This window comes from Drosophila melanogaster, chromosome 3R (assembly GCF_000001215.4).
Source record: "Drosophila melanogaster chromosome 3R".
Classification (NCBI taxonomy): Eukaryota; Metazoa; Arthropoda; class Insecta; order Diptera; family Drosophilidae; genus Drosophila; species Drosophila melanogaster.
In genome coordinates, this window is record NT_033777.3 from 19,428,508 (window position 1) to 19,447,753 (window position 19,246).

At 37.0% G+C, this 19,246-nt stretch overlaps 1 protein-coding gene across 3 annotated transcripts in view, besides 2 other annotated features; it reads left to right on the top strand.

Moving 5' to 3' along the window:
* The window catches only part of CG31221 (uncharacterized protein), a 47,623-nt gene that overhangs the window by 15,819 nt on the left and 12,558 nt on the right, over positions 1–19,246 (top strand). For all 3 annotated transcript variants that reach the window (NM_169860.3, NM_001275800.2, NM_169861.3), the window contains exon 3: positions 12,196–12,324. In NM_169860.3, the coding sequence (NP_732424.1) occupies positions 12,196–12,324 (129 nt within the window). The remainder of the gene's footprint in view (positions 1–12,195; positions 12,325–19,246) is intronic.
* Positions 11,838–11,881: a mobile genetic element.
* Positions 13,054–19,246: part of a mobile genetic element that runs on past the window's edge.

Consider the following 19,246-nt stretch of genomic DNA (forward strand, 5'->3'; position numbering starts at 1 on the left):
ATAATATGGTAGGTAGTCTAATGGAAATAAGTGGACTGCGGGAACTTCTTAAAATATGCTAATGCACTGGTAACGCCACATTATAGGGATTTTTAAATGAATGCAATTACTGCTAAATTAAAGTGAGTTTTGAAAGGATTTTCGGTTGGAAAGTGGTGTATAGTTCTGAAGTAACGTTTTAACTTAACTAATCACCAACTTCAAGTTAAGCCCCTTGCTCAATGTTATGTCAAATCAATACACTGTTTCGTAACCTCAATAAGCCTCTTTGACAAATTGCCCGAATGGCGATGGGGGAGGGTTCGGACCTTTGCCCTATCGCCAGTCATTGATCGGACAACAAATTATTTTAGCCCTGTCCCCTAAGGCCAATCAATGTGGTATCATTACAAAGCCATTAAGTTGGCCAATCAAAACCATGCAAAAAGGACCACAGAAAAACACCCACAGACAAAACATGACTCAATGTAATTCAATCAGAGTGCCAGTCAAATGGCCCAAGAACTCGTTAGCAGAAATATGCTGGTCTAATATCAGATATGTCCCATTAAATTAGTGTCCAATTAAAAATGAAGCCTACCAGCATTTGATAATTGCCTAGTTAATGATCCTAGTCTTAAACTCTTAGAACATTTAGGAGAATCATCTAATATTATCTGATTGGTGTAGGGAAAATTAGCAAAAAAAGGGGGAAAAAAAAGCTGCTTGAAAGGGCCATCGATACATTCCTCCTCGAAAGCCAAAATCGCAGGCAATGTCAACAGTACAGCCCTGCTAAATTTTGGCCCTTTGATTGATTGATTTGCCCACGAGCTAAATGAATTCATCATCCACATTTGAGTGTATCCCCAGCACAAGCTAATTTATCATCTGAATCAATCGAAGGACGAGCAACGCAATTTGAACAGCTGAGAACGATGAATTCGATGAAACTAATCAAATATGATGGCAGGTTACAAATAGATCGAACTGACACTGCCTTAATTGGGAAAAAGGCTTTAATTCTAATGATAGTTGGAATTGGAAAATAAATTGAATTTATACATTTTCGTCAATTAACATTATTCTAAACAAACATTCCAATAATATTAGCTTATTTTTCACGCTTCATTAAATCGACATGTTAATATTTGATGGCATTTATTCCTGAGAGCTTTTTGTTTTCATATCTCGGAAAATTCAATTCCATGTGTCCCAGCTGAACCTCAATCAATTTATATTTTGACATTTTAAAAATGTTCTCTATATAAATATTTGAGGGAGCCATTAAGGGCTTATAGGTAATTCCTGGAACACAATTTTTTTCTGCGAGGTTGGTTCTGTATATATTTACAAAAGAATCACGTTCACAAGAAAATTAAAATTTTATTAAAAAAGGAAAATCTGTAGACTGTGGACTTCTAGTCGAGTTAAGCCTATTGTTGATTTTGTTTTAATTTATATAATTATATATATGTATATCAACAGACTTTATTCACTTACATTTTGATTCCCTTCCACTGTTGATTACTGCTGCTCTGATGGCCATAAAAACTCTTGCTAACGCCCTCGTATATGTTAAACACACATGTTGAATTTGGCTTAAATTCGATGTTGCTGTTGCTGCCACGATTACGTGGATGGCTCAGCTGGTGGTCCCGAAATCCGGAAAAAAGAAGAGCTGGTGGTGGCTAATTTCAGCACGAGTGCCTTACTCTTTGGACCAACTTCAAAGTCACTGCCAAACATGTGGGGCAGAAGCGTTTTAATCTAAATAATTTATAAACTGTTCCCTGCTCGTATCGTGCTTTCGCCTAATGCCTCGCATGTTCTTCCTATTGTTCGCCATGTGCGAGGACCACCTGTGGGTGGGCTTCTCCTGCCATCTTGGTGGCGCAACACTCCGGATTGAATTTACATATTTACATCCGGTTGGCAGGAGTAAAACCATATGTGCTCGGGATTATGGCTGTCGCCGCACTGAAGCGTTAAGCTGTGGAAAACGATAGAGGGATGGAGAACTTGTAGCGCCTTATCGCAAACATGGGATAGATCGGTTTTGCCGGTCGTATCGATTAAATGGGCTGTGGTGAACATGATTTAAGATGAAGTCAGCGGCTTATTGAGCGATTGATGCCTGAGTGAGGGATGCGATGGAATACCTGGAAACCCAGATACTCATATACCTTAAACTATACCATAAACCACTCTACCCGTCTCATCGGCAACCGTCAAAAGCTGAACCTGTCCTTGAAAAATTGAGAGAGCTTAGCTACCTGCGACTTGCATCAAATGTCAAAGAGTAAAGTAATTTCATTATTCTCTAATGGAAGCGGGCGGAGGACCTCATACCTTATCATTCGGCCCACCTAGTTAGTAATTTGCCCATTGAGGCGTGTGATTTCCACCAGGTGAAGGCAGCACAAAAAGTTTAAAAAAGACAAAAAGCGCTAAAGAATAACAAAAATTTGTTTCTGTAACTTTTGTTGCCTACGGCTCTTTTGTGGAAAAGGCAATATGGCATGAAAAGCACCCAGGAAAATGGCGCAAAAAGTCGACTCCAAGGGCATTAATATCTTTTTTTTTTTACACCCCCGCTCCACGGAAATATTCGCCCAATAGAATGTTAATCAAAACGAATGTTCGTACCATCTGTCAATTACAGAAACTTGCATACAAAACAGACAACATGTAAAAGAGCAAACGACTACATTGTACTTCCGTAACGTGCTGCCTATTACGACTAATTTAGAAGAAGCGTTGGTAAACTCGAACTTGGCCAAACATTCGCCATGATTAGGCCCATTAATTTTGTGGCCTATACGCTAATGTCTTGACATTTCAATGCGAAAGTTTGGGTGAGGCGCTGTACGCAGCTGATCAATTTGATTGAGTGGGAAAAGCTGTCAGTAGCACCCGGATTTGTTAGCAAAAAAATGGATAATTACATAACAAGCTAAGAAATTTAGGCTGTTCACATACAGTTTTTAGTTTAAGAGAAACAGGAAAAAAAACATATTTATTAATTTTTATGTTGAAGAATGGAAAAAGTGAGGTGGTTAATTACCTCACTTTTTCCATTCTTCAACATAAAAATTAATAAATATGGATATTTGAACGCATGTAAATGATTTAAGGAGTTACTGAATCCCTAACCTTAAAGATAAAGTTTATAGTATAAATCTTTACGTGAGAAAACTTTTAAAAGTTAAGAGCAGACTTCTATTCTAAGGTCATGTTCACCGTACAGTCAAGTATGTGTATTCGTAACCCATCCTTTGGGTTTGTTTAACTTTCGCGGTGGCTCTTGAACTAACATTTCCTTTGCGAAAATCCTCTGGCCCCAACTAAGCTTGTATGTTAAAACAAAACCCTTCAAGTTGCGGTGAAAAGTTAAGCGCTTAAATTTACTGAAACCATTTAATTGCATCACTCGCTCTGTGGGGACAAAAATGCGGATTAAATGGGAGAAGAAGGGCGGAAAAACACAAACTGCAGGAGTCTTAGAACTTGGCTTAAACGCACGACTGACTGCCAACGGGGACACCATGTCCTGCGTTCGCGTAATTGTCATATTCCTTGGCCACGACCAACTCAAGTGGTAATTATTTTAGCATTTTTCCAGTGCAACGTGTGGGCGGAATGGAATGGGGGGCATGAAGTGCAAGGTTCTCGGTTGCAATTAACAAGAGGCAAGGCGAAAATGTGTCAGCCAAGACAAGGTATGGCTGCAAAACCTTGGTTCTATATTTGGGGCATGACATTTGCATTTAGAAGCCAAGAATTGTATGTAAAAAATTTTGTAAAGCTTTTGTCTTTGCTGGTTATATATGTATATATTTATGAGTCCGCTCAATGGGTCAAGGATTAAGTGTCGCAGGAACCGAACTTCAACTCAGTCAATCCACAAACATCCTGGCCATAAAATCAAATGCCATTTAAGTGGAACATCAATTTTACAGCTCGTCGATGGCATGAGTCAATCCTCTATAATTCTTCTTTTATGTCCAAAGTGCGAACTCGGTAATTCAATTACCGTTTCAGCGAAAAAGCAAACAAAAAGCTGAGAATTGTCAGAGTCATTAACACGTGAGTGCATAAACATTAATAATTCCCGGTGTTATATCCACACCGTAGTCCAAAAGTGAGCGCAGCGAATGGAAGTCAAAGACGGAACCGGAAATTCCATCAATTTAATGACTTCCCGTCGACGATTTCGCAGCCATTGCCGTTGACATTGGCCATGGGGAATGGCCATTCGCACATCTGGGTCAAGGCTCCAATGTCCACTGACAACTGTAGGATATCGTTACAATCCACAGATTAAGATAGAGTAACACCGACACCCGTATTTATTGCTGCAGCTGACTTCTGTGCCTCACTGTGGCATTTGATAATTGCCTGCGGCACGACACCAGCACGTAAAGTTGCTCGCCAGGATTTTGATGGCACTGGAAAATCATTTGGAAGGGGGTGTTAAATGATCTGGATGGATTAAATGAAATGATGGAGCTGCTGGGGGCATATCTAATTCTATGTGGAACTTGTGAAGGATGTCCTGTATTTTAAAACCTTCTCTTTGGTGTTTTTAAATCCTTTTTAAGTGGGAACTGGATTTAAAAAAAAACAGTACCTTTGCTCAAATGGCACAAAGTTCTTAATAGATTGATCGTTGATTTTTGCCATGCTTTAATGGTTTACATATAGTTAACCCTATCTGTTTCATATAACATAATGAATTCAAGTCAAGCTTTTTCGACAGCTTAATTCTAGTTTTAGTTCTACGCAGAAAACCCATACGCCCCAATTGCAGTGAACATGCCGTGCTAGTTTTTCATTGTGCTGGGGTAAAAATAAACGGGCAAACAAACATCCAAATAGCGATTAGGATCATGTGAAATGCTTTCGTTCCATTGTCGTAATAGTGTCAGAGGAGGGGCTTTTATTTCGTTTGCGTTTTGCCATTTTTGCTCGCTTTTAAATTCAGAGTTTGTCATACGCTTTGTTGGATTCCATTCGCTTGCCATTCGCTTGCACGAAATTATTTTCATTCTGGCTCGTTGGCTCGTTGTAATGCGAACTTTGACTGGGTGCAAATATACATACGAATATATCTGTCGGATATCAAATACATTTGTACAACTTTTTGTGTGATGAACTCATTTCGGGTTGGTGGCTTGGCGGTTCTCCAAACGCCAGCCAAATGACAATTGTTGGCCTGGCATTCTGTTTGATTGCGTGAAGTGCAGCCACAGACTGTCCCATCCATTTCGGATATTTCAGACATTTTAGCCATTTCACTCATTTCAGCCATTCTAGACATTTTGTGAATACATATTTGGTTGAAGGGTGGTTCGTTTTTTTCGGTACTTGGCCACAAAGGGAACAGTCTCTCGTGTAAGCTTATTTTAGTTTAATGACGTTGTCCTGTCTGTTGCCATGTTCAGCTGGATCTAAACAGAAGTATTACCAAAAACTCGGATTTTAGCTGAATTTTTTCGACACACAAAACTGCTGTTGACAGTTGGTTATGCTGTTGAGTTTTTGGCTTAGGCTTTTTTCATACAGTTTTTAGTTGAATTTCGTATTTTAGCATGAATTAGTAATTGATGTGAAAAGTTTATTTTGTCCTTTTTCCTCTGGCATTTATTTAGTTTATGAAAGCGTGAAAGCATGTAGGATAATTGAATTTAAACATACTGATCTCAAAGAAAACTTCTTTATCCATATTTATGGTTTTTTTAATAGCAATGTTAGTGGGGAAAATTAAAATGATGTCACTTGCTGACACGTAAGTTTCGATCTAAAATAAATCCTGTTTTATTTAAGAAATTGCCATGAAACCGATTGCTTAATTTCTAATTTATCCCGCTGCCATCCTATCGAAATCGCACTTAATCATGTTCCACTTGGCTACGCAAGTTCAAATTACGCAAAAATCAAATTCAGGACCTGAGATTGCGTTCCTTCTAACAAGCTATTTGTGACGGCTTGGGCCATTAAAATGGCGCATGTAGGGAAGGGTCCTTGCACCTTAACGATGTGCTCCCATTTCCGCTTCATTTCCCGTCAACAAATTTGCGTAAAAGAAATCAAATTCCGCCCGGACACGCCTAAGCCCTCCAAACGGAACGAATTGCATTAGTTTTCCGCACCCACAGCTATTAGAAAAAGGGGAGGAAAATGGAGGAAAAATCCGTGCTTTTATGATTGCAAATTTTGCTGCGCACACGGATTTTTTTCCTGTAAGCGCTTTCCACACTTTAACAAAGGCATTTCCGTTATGGAAAGCGCATTTGTTTTTGCACGCTTCCATTCGACATATTTTCGTTTTTATTGGCCAATAATAGTGAAAAGTTTACGGCAGACTTTGGAGGATCATAAACTTGTTTCCCACCAAGTTTATTTTAAAGTGTTGTTCTAAACGATTCTGATTTTGGCTACAACCATTTCACAGTTAAAAATAGCTACAGTTTGCACTGATATTGGTGGAGCTTACCTAGAATGACGGCCTTATATTACTAGTTAATTATTAATTGGTCTTTGGCATTTATATTTTATTTATAACACGGTCAGAATGCCGTCGTTAGATCAACCTTGACGCTTATATTGATTCCTCGGTTTAAGCCATTTACTTCGGAACTTGACATTTCCGAATCTCATTTAATATTCAAATTGAAAAATGACACGGGAATCAAAAATGCAGGTACTAAGTCCTGGTTTTCAGCAGGTAGCCGGGTTTTGAAGCGTGTGAACAATGTCATCTGGGTGCGATTTAATAAAGTTAATGGACTGACATTGTGACTTGACATCCTCCTTATCCTGCAAATTAATTAGCTTACCCATTACTCCATCACCTTCACCTTATTTCCGATATTTTCCCAGTTGCATTTCGGCTGTGCACATGCACTTGTGTTTATGCAGTATGCCTGAGTGCAATTAGCTTAAGCGGACTAATGGATATGGCTGATTAATGATTCAAAATGTTGCTAATGAATTTTTAAATTGCTGAATATTTTCCATGCAAATAGGCTCTAATCTTTATGTGCGACAGTATGAATATTACATTGCTTTAAAGTTTTAAAGATAATCATTTGTAAAATTACAATAGTAACATGAAAGCTTTGTTGTTTTTAGCAATACTGCCCAATTAGAAGTATGCACAACAAAAATAATCTGTGCACATGAACAATGTATATTAGTTAGAATTTAACATATCTTCTTCAATTCTTCTGGTCACTCAATATATGACATATCATATTTTGCTATATATACCAACTATTTTATCGGTTATTTGTCACCTCACATGGTGTTCGATTTCTTTGTTCTACCAACACCCCCCGCCTTTTGCCGAACTGCAAATGCCTTATTCAATACGTATATTCCATTGCCATTCGTGGTGGAACACATTCGCAGGCAATAATGCCAGACCAAAGCCATATCTCACACTCAGTTGGCCCGGAGCGTAAACGTGGCCGTAACCGTAACGCCGGCAAGACATTCGAAGCGACGTCGAGATGCATGTCCTCGAGGGCCGGAATCGGTGGGTTATATACATATATACATACCTACGAATGTGTACCCATGGTGCTACTAATAAATTACGCCAGAGTTCTGTTCTGTTTTGTGTGTGCGTGGCATTGCATACAAATGTGCTAATTTATAAGGAAAACAATTAGTTCTTCATGGTGCTGCTGCTGCTGTTGGGCAACTATTGTTTTTGCCACTGCAATCAAACTGGTTTTCACCCAACATAGCGACTAACCAAACAACCAACTTACAGGCAAGGAAAGTAATTTTCATTAGTGCGCTACATATGCCGTTGGCCCAGGGTGTGTGCAATTATTTAGTTGATATTGCGTATACGTCACTCTGTGCTGTTCCCTTTGTTTATTTCCCCACATGCCGTCGTGTTGTGCGGTCTCAGTTTGCCATATTTGCCAACTTTAGCTAGTCACTCACATATGCGGTTCGCATATGCAAAGCTTAATTATGGCCGGCATATGATTGTGTCTGAAGAAAACCTGGGTTGGTCAAGGGAAGTTGGTTAGCTAGCCGCAAGTCTTCATGGACAGAAATGAATCCACATGGGGCCGGCAGCATAATTACGTTTTAATCAAAAGATAAAACGTTTATGAAGTCCTTCATGAATATAATACTTCAATTCTGCACTTTGCCTGTTATGTAATGTAATTGTTGGTTGCCTATGAAAATATATTCAATATTTATTATATAATTATAATTAATTCGCTTAATTCCAAGTTTTGAATATAAATACCTTATTAAAGAATACGTGCCTCTTACAGAACTTTACCTTAACTTCATCAAGAAAATGTGCGCTCTTTAATAATGTGCTAGTTAGGTCTTCACACTACAATGGAAACCAACAATTAAATAAATTTCGTAGTTACCTCACTTGATTATTCCCATGAAAGGCTACTGCCAATTAAAGGCAGCCACAAAAGTCGTCAGAACTTCCATCATCCCCTTAAAGTTAACTCTTGGTCATAACTGTACCGACTGTGTGTCCTGGCTGCTTACAAACTGGCAGCTGTCAGTGGATCGAAGTCATGCCGAAACTTAGGCTGAAGCTGAAGCTGAACCCCAACTTGCCCCAACTCCAAACTACGCAGATATGGACGGATATTGCCCATCGACCATGAGGAGAATCCACCCTCCATAACTGGAACACGCCCAGGCAATTGCGAGGGTCAGGTAAACTGCAATTGGCAGGCGGATGGGCCATAGATGCTATGGTAGCCACAAAGCAGCAGCTGATACAACATGTAGCCGAGCCAAGAGCAATAACTGTGTAACATTGCGCATACGCCATGCGTGACAACGCCTGCTGCTGCTGCTTTTGGTGTTTCGCAAATTGACACAGGAAAACTAAAATTCTGTTAACTGGCACGCTGTCTGTGGTATAGAAGTACACTATGTGCCTTTTTCGATAAACTTGCAAACAATTCCCTTTAAAGAAAATGTGGCTTGTATCTTAATCAGAAAGTTTCTTTTGGTATTCCAAACGCTTTAAGCATGCGTTTAAGTCTTTTGACGAGGGCTTGAGGAAATGTTTTATTAATTAATAAAATTTAACTTACTTTTTTGAAACTCCAATGGTTTATAAACTTCGAGCGGTTTTATAAAGTAACTTTTCAACGTTCAGCTAAAGCTGCGCATAAAACACAAGCTCTGCAGCGACAACTGCCAATTTTGTTGCACAGTGTTATTACTCGTTTTTATACGGCCATAGTGCCGGATAGTTAAGATTATTCCATAGGGAGACAGCAACGAAAGGCGAGTGTAACAATATTCTTTGGTGTCACGTGCGGCGCTTAGCAAAATGTTGAACGAGCTTCTGGATTTTGGCTTTTGGACATTGTCAGGCGGAAACAACATTGTGTGCGGCCAGAAGCTTTACTCGTCATTTAACTCTGTTTGGCCATGTATATGCTTATTATTTTTATTTTTTTGTTGGCCAGAAAGACGCCAGGAGGAGCAGGAAGCTGTGTGTTGACTTTATACTTTTGGCTTTAATGCAATATTCTGCAACATTCATTATGTGTGCAACATTCATTATGTGTGCAACCGACCCACCCTGATTTTGCCTCCTTGATATTGGGAAATCACATTTCACTGAGTTTGCTTAAAAGCCTGGGCTATGCCGTTAAATGTGCGCAACACATGATTACTTTATAAAACAAGCTCTTCAAGATTTTGTAGGTTTAGTAAAAGATATGGCCTATTTTAAATGGGGTTTTAGTAGAAAATGGTATTAATGAAATCATTAATACTATAATTAATTCATTTCTTAGAAAAACTGGGTTTATTAGAAAAAAGAGCACTGATTATCCCAGATTATCTCAGATTTCTTCGAAAGAGTCAATTCCTTTCTGTTCCACTTCTAAGTTGAATAAATTATTCAAAAGACATTTGCACAAGAAGTTCGGATAGCCAATCCTTTCGCTTGCAACGTATCACGTTTGATCGTAAACCGAAAAGGCATTAAAAATAATAAAGTATTCAAATGGTAATCAATTGTTGTATAAAACGAGAATGGAAACGGGACTAAACTAAAATCGACAACAAAATAATAGAGAAAACAAACGCCACAACAAAGTACAAGAGTTGTCCTTTTTATGCCACATAAAAGCCAACTTTAAGTGCGAGTGTTAAGGCCAGCATCGATATCTTTCAAAGGGGAAAAGGGCGAAAACCCAAGACGGGAAACCGGCTAAAGGCCAGACCAACCAACCCTTTGGCTCATTTGACCTTTTCAATCTGAGCACAGTACGCACAATAAACCCGAAACACTTTTCCCACAGAATTATATCCAGTGAGCTGATTTTCTGGGGCTTTCTCCATGAGGTAAGGGGAGACTTATTGGATCCCTCGGCCTGTCAATTAGTGGTGCCAAGCACATAAATTCCAATTGTTTTGACATTAACCGAAACATAATGAATCACACAAAATTAACTTGTCTCGCGCGTGCCACGGTGCGTATGTGCAATGTCCGTCAAGTTGTTTCACCTTGCCGCTGGCCAAGGTGACAAGAACAAGGCTTTAATAAACGTTCTTAACTAACTATTTTTTGTATTATTTTACATGGTGATTTTAACAAACTTGAAAAGAGAGATAGAATAGAAAGTAGAGGAAAAAGAAGCAGCGAAACTCCCTCTGAACTTTAACCGAAAAATTTTCAAAGTGCCGTGACAAAAGTTCGCGGGCATGGACATTTTCTTTGGTAGAAAATTAAATTCAACTTTTTTGCTCGGGCAAAAAAAGATTTGATCTTTGAATGCTTAACTTTTTTTTGGCAGTCATAAAACAAAAGCAAAAGAGCCAACGTTTTTGCTTGCGATAGGGATTTAGCCACATTTGGGGAACCGCGAAAATGTGCGTCGACGAATGAAAATTGTTTTCCAAAAATTTTGCGCTCCCACGTGCAGAGCCTAATAAAACCAATTTGCCTTGGCCAGAAAAGAAATGTACACAAAAAGCAAACAGAAAAAAAAAAGAAATAAGCCTGCAAATTCGGCTTTACATATTATATGAAAAATGTGGAATTTCGGCACAAGCAGAAACAATAAATTCAATTAACTTTCTCCTCGTTTTGTTCTGTTCATTTTTTGTGGTGCTGATGTTTCACTCTGATGGGGAAACGTCATCATGTCCTTATCCTTTTCATTCTTTTACACCCCCTCATAAAACTGAAAGCTTCCTTAACGCCTTTTTATGAACAGCAAAATATGGCGAGGGAAAATGTAAACAATAAACAACATGAAAGCAAATTAATTTGCTTAATTGTGAGAAAACATTTTCGTGATATTTTTATTATTTTTGCCGTTCTTATTTGGACTTAGGCTATTGTTTGTTTCTTAATTGAATTGAATACTTTTTTGTTTGGCCCCGAAAATAGAACTTAATTAGTTTTTTATTTGCCGAAATGAAAGAATAATTTTATTGCATGTTCAACAAATTAAAAAACCAGAAAGTTTCTTGATTAAAACCAGTATAATCTAAACTACAAATATTTTTCTCTTAATATTTGTATTCAAAACAGATACATGCAATTATAGCAGATAAAGCAAACAAGTTTAGCAAATAAATCTGTCTGCAAAAAATCCTATGGGTGCATTGTTTAAATTTAATTATTCAAATTAAAAATATATGAAAACATATTTTAAATATAATTAGAAAAATCTATTATTGATTTTTAAACCCATAATACAGTAGATTCGTTGAAAAGTATGAGAAGTAAGCGTTGTAACTCTTACCGATTTCAAAATGTTATTCGGAAGCTAATTCAACGGCGAATAGTTAACGTACATATATTTTATGGATTTTTTAATTTAGCCGCTGAGTAATGGGTATCTAATAGTCGACTATAGCGTTCTCTCTTGTTTTCTAATATTAAAAACACTCTGTGGGTTGCATAAAGACTCTGCCAATAATTTAAACAATAATTCATTGCGGTCCGTTGAACTGAACTAATCCAGTTATATTAGAAGCAGAAAATAAATATGGAATTAAAATAAACGAAATGTATTAAATTGTTGGTAAACAAAACCGATTATACTGTTTAAACAAATAAATATAGTGATTGCGCACTTGTTTCTATTGAACATACAAATATTTTTCCAAACTTTTTATTTTGAAACGACTTACACGTTTGCCGACTGACACACAGATTTCTTTTTCATTTTCCGTTTTCAGAAGCCTGTCATCCGTATGAGCCCTTCAAGTGTCCCGGGGATGGTAATTGCATTTCCATCCAATATTTATGCGATGGTGCACCCGATTGCTCTGACGGATACGATGAGGATATGCGTCTATGTACGGCTGGTAAGTCATGTTGCAGGTTGCGGGATATTGCCACTTGAACTGGGATTCTAATTGAATGTTTGCCAGTTTGCCATTAATAATTCGCTTTGTCAGTATCAATTCGGTGATTTTGCTTGCGAAATGAGAATTTGCAAAAAGGAACTGGCCCTAAATTAGCTTAAGAGCGAACATTTCAGGAAATGAGCAACCAAACTTGAAACATTCTGCTGTGCAAAGTCATGGCCAGAAATGGTTTTTTTTTTTTCAGCCAGAAGCGAGACGAGAACTTTTCTTTGGTCGTGTTGCATTCTAACATATTTTGTGGAGCTTGCTTCTTGCTGGCACCTAATCAAATTAGTCCAAGCTGCATCAAAGTTTCCGTACAAAATCTTAAAAACTTTCTCCGCTTGTTCGTTGTCCGTCAACTGAGGTATTTTGGGCCAACTTTCAAGTGCCAGGGAAATGAGCTCCATTTTGACAACGAAGGTTCTGCCGCAAAAAGGGAAAGTTGTAAAGTGTCCTTTAAAATGAATAATGAAGTAATATTTAGCATAGTTTTACTTTTGAACTTTATTCATTGCCTCTACCAATGGGTGCTGTTGATCGCAAACCTAAAATAATATTTAAACAATCACGGCATTGTTAATTGAATCTGATTCACATTTTACATCTTGCTATATCAATTACTCTTGCCATTGCAATCACCGACGTAATTGCCGCAAATTGGAAAACAATTAAAGGAAAACATTTTGTTCACACATGAACACGAATATATTTAAAGACTTACAATTTTGGGCTCCGTTCATATCTTATGTAAATGAATCGAGAGCGATAAATTATATTTAGGATTTTGTTATCTAAGGCGACATGGGTGCATTGCTCAAAAACATGTAATTTAAGTGCACACTACATGAGTCAGTCACTTGAGATCGTTCCCCGCCTCCTAAAATAGTCCCTTAGTGGGAGACCACAGATAAGGTCCTCGCCGCTCAAGATAGGCAGATGTGCCCGAGCGTGGGACCTCGATAAGGCGGGGACTATTTACTTAGGCCTCTGCGTAGGCCATTTACTTTAAGATGCGATTCTCATGTCACCTATTTAAACCGAAGATATTTCCAAATAAAATTAGTTTCTTACAAAAACTCAACGAGTAAAGTCTTCTTATTTGGGACATTACATTTGGTCAATCGAGCCTTTAATCGACTCTGCAGTTTCCCCCTACCAAAGGTAAGGGACTCAGAGAAAGGCCAGCTCCTTTAAGCATTGCTAAGTTAATCTTGCAGCTAAAGGTAGCAAAAATAAGTGACTCTTGTTTCCCCCTACCAAAGGTAAGGAACAGAGTATAAATATAAAAAGCAAAAAGATACAAAAGAATCTTTTATGTTTTAAAACAAGCACCTTATAGTCTATAGCTAAAGGTTGCTTTGTGTACCATTATAAATTGTGGTAAGGCGTGCTTGAGGCCATACATCAGCAATTGTGAAATTAAAAAGTGCATAACAAAAGTGCCTTATAAATGCTCTAATAGCATTAAATCAGCTCATAAATAGAGTGCAGTGTATATGCCATAAGAGCATAAATTAAATAAAAAGTGCCTGAAAACAGTGCCTTATAAATGCTCTAATAGCATTAAATCAGCTCATAAATAGAGTGCAGTGTATATGCCAAAAGAGCATAAATGCCGAAATAAATGGCTAAAAAACAAAAAATCTGACTGGACTACAAAAATAATAAAACGTGCCAAAAAAAAAAAAAATCATCTTTAAACATCGACGGAGCCTTAAAGAAGAGAAGGAAGTCAAATTCAAAGGAGCCTCTACCAGCAGCAGAAGCAGCAACAACAGCAGCAGCAGAAGCAGCAACAGCAGTAGCAACAGCAGCAACAACAGCAGCAACAGCAGCAGCAACAACAACGACATCAGCTAAGTCAAAACAAGAATTTTCTGTTTATCCAAACACACATATATATATAAATACATATAAAATACATATACACGTACTATATATATTAAGAAATTACAAAAAATTTTCAAAATGATGTCAGAAAAGACTATTCAATTCCTTAAGAAGCAGTCCGAAATTATTTTGGAAATTAGAAAGTTGGAAGTAAAACCAACATTAACAGATGTAGAAATTCTAAAATTAAATGAGCTTCAAAAATGTTTCATTGCTAATCATAGCAATTTGTTAAAGATCGGCGTTGTCGATCATGAATATTTTAACGCGAAGCAGTATGATTTAATAATGATGGTGTTAGAAAAAATTAAAAATAAAAATGAAAAAATTAAGGGCGAGTCGGTAGAAAACACTTTCCCTAAATCAAACACTGTCCCTAAATCAAACCCTCCCCCTACATTAAACCTTGAAATGCGTGGTCACCCTGAAAAAGAGGGTATAGCACAAAACAACGCTTTAAAAGTAGAGCAGGCATTTCGTAATAATGTTGGCCAATTTCGAGTATATCTAGAAGATACGTCTAAACTAATAGACAGTAGTCCAGATTTCCTTAAAATAAGGAAAAATAAAATTGAATTTTTATGGCATAAAATAGATAACCTGATTGAACAGGTGAATAGTCATTTTGAGAGTTCGCTATTCGAAGAAGAAATTAGCGAACTTGAATTTGACAAACAAAATATTCTTACAGCCATTAATAGTCGACTCAGTGGCACAATAAATAAAGCTGAAATGTCGACGGTTGTTAAGGCGGAGGAGTTACCAACCCTGCCTAAAATACAGATTCCCACCTTCTTTGGTGATTCCAAAGAATGGGATCTTTTTAATGAACTCTTTACAGAGCTCATACATGTGAGAGAGGATCTCAGTCCTTCTCTCAAATTTAATTATCTAAAGTCAGCATTAAAAGGAGAAGCCAGAAATGTGGTTACTCATTTACTGCTCGGCTCTGGAGAAAATTATGAAGCCACTTGGGAGTTTTTGACCAAGCGATATGAGAATAAAAGAAACATATTCTCAGATCATATGAATAGGCTTATGGATATGCCAAATTTAAATTTAGAATCCAATAAGCAAATAAAGACATTTATTGACACGATTAACGAGTCAATTTATATTATAAAATTAAAGGCACAATTACCAGAAGATGTGGATGCAATTTTCGCTCACATAATTCTTCGGAAATTCAATAAAGAATCACTCAATTTATATGAAAGCCATGTTAAAAAGACAAAAGAAATACAGGCACTTTCTGATGTCATGGACTTTTTAGAGCAAAGGCTCAATTCTATATCATCATTCTCACAGGAAGTAAAACCTGTAAAGAAAATGATTAATAATAACAAGAATAAAAATTATAGTGACAATTGTGCATATTGCAAACTACCAGGGCATTATTTAATTCAATGCCATAAATTTAAAATAATGAATCCAGCAGAACGGTCTGACTGGGTAAGAAAAAATGGGATTTGCCTAAGATGTCTGAGGCATCCGTTTGGTAAAAAATGTATAAGCGAGCAGCTTTGTTCGACTTGTCGTAAACCTCACCACACGTTACTTCACTTTGCAGGTCATAATCCAGAAAAAGTGAATACGTGTAGAACAACAGGTCAAGCCTTGTTGGCCACGGCCTTGATTCAAGTAAAGTCGAGGTATGGAGGCTTTGAACAATTAAGAGCATTGATTGATAGTGGCTCTCAAAGCACAATTATTTCAGAAGAGTCTGCACAGATTCTAAAATTGAAAAAATTTCGGTCTCATACTGAAATAAGTGGAGTATCTTCCACAGGAACGTGCATCTCCAAGCACAAAGCGGTTATTTCGATAAGAAATTCTCCGAAAAATTTAGAAATTGAAGCAATTATTCTCCCAAAACTTATGAAGGCACTTCCAGTCAACACGATTAATGTTGATCAGAAAAAATGGAAGAACTTTAAATTAGCCGACCCCGATTTTAATAAACCGGGTCGCATTGATTTAATCATTGGAGCAGACGTATATACTCACATTCTGCAAAATGGAGTTATAAAAATAGACGGTCTCCTTGGGCAAAAAACTGATTTCGGGTGGATAGTTTCTGGATGTAAAAAATCCAAAGGAAAAGAAACCATTGTAGCCACAACAATAGAAATAAAAGAGTTAGATCGCTACTGGGAAGTGGAAGAAGAAGAAAAAGATGATATCGAGTCTGAAATCTGTGAAAATAAATTTATCAAAACGACAAAAAAAGATTCAGATGGGCGATACATTGTGTCAATTCCATTCAAGGAGGATGTCACCTTAGGAGATTCAAAGAAACAAGCGATAGCTCGTTACATGAATCTGGAGAAAAAACTAAAAAGAAATGAAAAACTTAAGGTTGACTACACTAAATTCATGAATGAATACATGGATTTAGGACACATGATTGAAGTGAGTGATGAAGGCAAATATTTTTTACCGCACCAGGCAGTGATTAGAGATTCAAGCCTTACGACCAAATTGAGAGTAGTTTTTGATGCTTCAGCAAAAACTACGAATAACAAAAGTTTGAACGACATAATGTGGGTTGGGCCACGAGTTCAAAAAGATATTTTTGACATTATTATTAAATGGAGAAAATGGGAATTTGTTGTTTCGGCAGACATTGAAAAGATGTACCGACAAATTAAAATAGATAATAATGATCAAAAATATCAATATATTTTATGGAGAAATTCTCCAAAAGAAAAAATTAAAACATATAAATTAACCACAGTCACTTACGGAACTGCATCTGCACCATATTTGGCTACCAGGGTTCTGGTAGATATTGCAGATAAATGTAAAAACCAAGTTATTAGTGCAATAATTAGGAATGATTTCTATATGGATGACCTAATGACTGGAGCTGATTCGGTAGAAGAAGCTAATAAATTAATAACATTAATTCCCCATGAATTGCAGAAAGTTGGATTCAACTTAAGGAAATGGATTTCCAACAATTCCAAAATATTAACCACTGTGGAGGACACAGGGGACAATAAGGTTCTCAATATTATCGAAAATGAATGTGTTAAAACTTTAGGACTAAAATGGGAACCTCAAAAGGATTTATTTAAGTTCAGCGTAAATTGTAATGATGAATCAAAAAATATAAATAAGCGCGTTGTGTTATCAACGCTAGCAAAAATATTTGATCCGTTAGGATGGTTGGCACCAGTCACGGTTTCAGGAAAACTTTTTATTCAAAAACTTTGGATAAATAAAAGTGAATGGGATCAGGAATTATCCATAGAAGATAAAAATTATTGGGAAAAATATAAAGAAAATTTATTATTGTTAGAGAATATTCGAATCCCAAGGTGGATTAATTCAAACAGTTCTTCAGTCATTCAGATTCACGGATTTGCGGACGCCTCCGAAAAAGCATATGCTGCAGTAGTCTATGCTAAAGTAGGACCTCATGTTAATATAATAGCTAGCAAAAGTAGAGTCAACCCTATAAAAAATAGGAAGACAATTCCCAAACTCGAGCTGTGTGCAGCTCACCTGCTTAGTGAATTAATCCAAAGACTAAAAGGATCAATTGACAATATAATGGAGATCTATGCTTGGAGTGATTCCACGATTACCTTAGCATGGATTAACAGTGGTCAAAGTAAGATCAAATTTATAAAAAGAAGAACGGATGACATTCGGAAATTAAAAAATACTGAATGGAATCATGTTAAGTCAGAGGATAATCCAGCAGATTTAGCATCCAGGGGAGTGGATTCTAACCAGTTGATCAACTGTGATTTTTGGTGGAAAGGTCCGAAATGGCTAGCAGACCCAAAAGAACTTTGGCCTCGGCAGCAGTCTGTAGAAGAACCTGTCTTAATAAATACAGTATTAAATGACAAAATAGATGATCCTATTTACGAATTAATAGAAAGGTATTCCAGTATAGAAAAACTTATACGTATAATAGCATACATAAATAGATTCGTGCAGATGAAAACAAGAAATAGAGCCTATTCATCAATTATTTCAGTAAAGGAGATAAGAATAGCGGAAACAGTTGTTATTAAGAAACAACAAGAATACCAGTTTAGGCAAGAGATAAAGTGCCTTAAAATCAAAAAGGAAATCAAGACAAATAATAAAATATTGTCATTGAATCCATTTTTGGACAAGGATGGGGTTCTAAGAGTTGGAGGAAGATTGCAAAATTCCAATGCAGAATTTAATGTTAAACATCCAATCATTTTAGAAAAATGCCACCTAACAAGCTTATTAATAAAAAATGCTCATAAGGAAACATTGCATGGAGGGATAAACCTAATGCGAAACTATATCCAAAGAAAGTATTGGATTTTCGGGTTGAAAAATTCGTTGAAAAAGTATTTAAGAGAATGTGTAACGTGTGCAAGGTATAAACAAAATACAGCTCAGCAAATAATGGGTAACTTGCCAAAATATAGAGTGACGATGACATTCCCGTTTCTTAATACTGGAATAGATTACGCAGGTCCTTATTATGTTAAATGTTCAAAAAATCGTGGCCAAAAAACATTTAAAGGATACGTTGCTGTATTCGTTTGCATGGCCACCAAAGCCATACACTTAGAAATGGTAAGCGATCTAACTTCAGACGCATTTTTAGCAGCACTCAGAAGATTTATTGCTAGACGGGGAAAATGTTCCAATATCTATTCAGACAACGGAACAAATTTTGTAGGAGCTGCAAGAAAATTAGATCAAGAGTTATTTAATGCAATACAAGAAAATATAACGATTGCAGCGCAGCTTGAAAAGGACAGGATTGATTGGCATTTTATTCCCCCGGCAGGACCTCACTTCGGAGGTATTTGGGAAGCTGGAGTTAAGTCAATGAAATACCATTTAAAGCGTATAATCGGCGACACTATTTTGACTTATGAAGAAATGTCAACTCTTTTATGTCAAATAGAAGCATGCTTAAATTCAAGGCCATTATACACTATAGTTAGTGAGAAGGACCAACAAGAAGTTTTAACACCAGGTC